The 2,774-nt window shown below is 37.8% G+C and overlaps 1 protein-coding gene across 3 annotated transcripts in view; it reads left to right on the forward strand.

Annotated features, from left to right (window-relative positions):
- Positions 1-617: 617 nt before the first annotated feature.
- ANKRD28 (ankyrin repeat domain 28) overlaps positions 618-2,774 on the forward strand; it is a gene marked incomplete at both ends in the record, with an annotated part of 61,039 nt that continues 58,882 nt past the window's right edge. For 2 of the 3 annotated variants that reach the window (XM_079538178.1, XM_079538180.1), the window contains 2 exons: positions 618-734; positions 1,831-1,914. In XM_079538178.1, the coding sequence (XP_079394304.1) occupies positions 618-734; positions 1,831-1,914 (201 nt within the window). Of the gene's footprint in view, positions 744-1,830; positions 1,915-2,774 lie in introns of all 3 variants that reach the window. The other variant, XM_079538179.1, reaches the window with a different exon arrangement.

The raw sequence follows: 2,774 nt of genomic DNA on the forward strand, positions 1-2,774 counted from the left end.
TTCTGACGCTGAGGAGCAGGGCTGCAGTATCACAGAATGGTCGGAGCCCGTGTTTATTCTCGGACAGCAGAGAGCCCGCTACTGTTTGCTGGCAACTGACCTTGCGGGACTGGGAATAGCCACAGCCATCTCTGTCAGAGCAATTGTTCGTTCTCTGGGCCTGCAGAATGGAGCCGGTGCTTCTCCAACAATGATCCCCCTGTCTGCTTAGGGGGAGGCACTGCTCAAGTTGTGCTGCTGACAAGGGCAGATTGGCTCGGAAGGACAGCTCTTGGAGGCAGCGAGCTCTGTTGCAATTCAGTTGGGTCTAGGATATTTTTATCAGCTGTTTCACAGCCTCGTCGTTGTGGTTTCGATGTTTTGTGGAATTCTATTTCATAGAACAACTTTCTTAATGTCTCAGGGTGATCAAATCTGAAAAATGGAGCATAGAGTGGGATTGCAATGTCCTTTTCTAAATATTCAAACACCAGCAGCAGCGCTCACAAGTTTGTGAGTGTATGTGAAACAGGTGAAAGCATTCCCTATATGGTCCTTGGTGCAATACCTGCAGTGTGCTTCCAGAAACAGAGTTGCTGGTGTTATTCTGTTTGCTTTTGCTTTTTCAAACGGATCGAATGAGTCGAGTCTGTATTGTTGTTTTGGAGGAGGAGGAAGATGATTCTCCCACGTTTGTTTCCAATATACCTCAGGAAAATATATGTTTGCGTCCATTACCTCCTGGAAACGTGCTGGTAAGGCATGTTGTTTGGTGGCGTATTTCTCATTTGTAATACTGGTGAGGATACCAATAGAAATGTGTAGAATTATCATGAACATAAATGATGTTGAAAGAAGCCAAAGTGGTAAAAACTAAAGAGAGAAAGCCTGAAACTTAGTTTTAGAATTAATGTTTGCAGGAGCTTGCTTTTTTGCATGGAACTTGATTGATGGTGCAGCAGTAACAGATCTCAGCTCTTGAGTGGTAGCAGAGGATTGTCAGAGGGCTTGGTGAACTGTGTTGGGAGTGAATGCTTTTCCCCCCTCCTCGTTCCTCAGGGTTACATTTATGCAATGCCACTTTAGGAACTGATGTAATCATTATATTGCAGTTATACGCTGTATTTATTTTGAGAACTGATAGACTTCATCAAGTGACAGCAGTTAAGAGCTAAAGTAAAATAATGTGTAACTGTTAGATTCAAACTACCTTTTCTGGACAGTGCTGTGGGGGCCTCTGCTTTTATTTCTTGAAATTGTTTTGTGAAGTGACTGCTTTTATTTCTTGAAATTGTTCTGTGAAGTGACTAATGAAAATCTTGCTAGCATATCTCAGCAGCTTTTCTTTTACTGAGAAATCCTGCTATATTTAGCGTGTGAGCATGAATTTGTTACCATACTTATCTGATTGATACGCTTTGCTTTCTTGCTTGTTCTTTTCTCTTTCTGAACAGGTAAAACCTTTCTACTCACTTTGGTCACTTTCTAATGTAAAGGGTATTAACCTACTTATATTTTATAGAACTCACAGTGTGTTATAATAGCCCTAGTTTTATTAAGAGATATTCTCTTCACAGCTGTTAAAAGCTACTCTTACAGGCTCTTTTTAAAATAATGTATGTTTCATTGGTTCATGCAGTGACAGAGTATGTTTGTGTGTCCAAGGTTTTTAAAGTTCTGAATTCTTTCAGTTCTACCTACTGTTAGTAGTCACTTTACTCCACTGCTTGGGAAGTCTGATTTTTGTCCTCACCTTGTGTTTACAGTATCAACAGTATTACAGTATCATACACGCATCACTAAAAACTGAAATGGATTTACATTCTTAATATTTGTTTTTCTTTGTTTCAGCCACCGTTGGTTCAAGCTATATTTAATGGAGACCCTGATGAAGTTCGAGCATTAATATTTAAGAAAGAAGATGTTAATTTTCAGGTAAATCCAAAATTAGCTTTGAATACAATCTACTTTTGTTTTGGTCCAGCTTTCTGCTCTACTAATCACTTGAAAACTGTGTTAATTCAAGAGCTGTAAGTTGTAGTGCTTTTATGTAATTAGCGAAAGTAAAATTTTTATATACACTTAATTCTGGAAAAGAGGAGGGAGAAAGATGGTATTCTTTTAGCTTTCTACATTCACATTGAAACTAAAGAGTTAATTTTATATTTTTTTCAAATGCTAGTTTTGCAGTACTGGGATAACTAAAAAGTTTGTATGTACAGGTTTATCTTAACTTCTTAGAAAGTAACACTAGTTGAGAATGATGCTTTGAATGAAATAGAGCATGTAGTACATATCAGACAATTAAAGAAAATAGTACAGAGTTTCAATAGGTAGGCTTAAGAATGGATATTAGAGAGATAAACCCAGTGCATATGTTAGCCTCTAAAGTAAGAAATTGTGCTCATGTGTCCTGTTGGTGACACTGCAGATTTTTAAAAGTTGTACTGAAAATAAATCAGGTTTATTCCATTTTGGGTGAAATTCAAAGAATTGAACAGCATGTGTTTACTGTATTTACTTTCTGTTAAAATTCTAACATGCATCTTTGACACTCTGCAAGATAACATTGCCTGAACCTTTTGCTTCTGTTAGAAAATTCTGTTTTGCTTATTGTAGGCTGTCATTAGCCATTTAGGGTATAGCATCATAGCAGTATATGTAGCTGTTTCTTCTCCAACTACATCAGAATGTGACTAACACTAAAAAGCTAAAGCTAACATCTGGATGTTACGCTGTGGCCAGTGTTAGACCATGATCATTGTTTACCTTTTGTTCTTGAGATTCACAGAACC

Source organism: Tetrao urogallus (assembly GCF_951394365.1).
Source record: "Tetrao urogallus genome assembly, chromosome: 7".
Classification (NCBI taxonomy): domain Eukaryota; kingdom Metazoa; phylum Chordata; class Aves; order Galliformes; family Phasianidae; genus Tetrao; species Tetrao urogallus.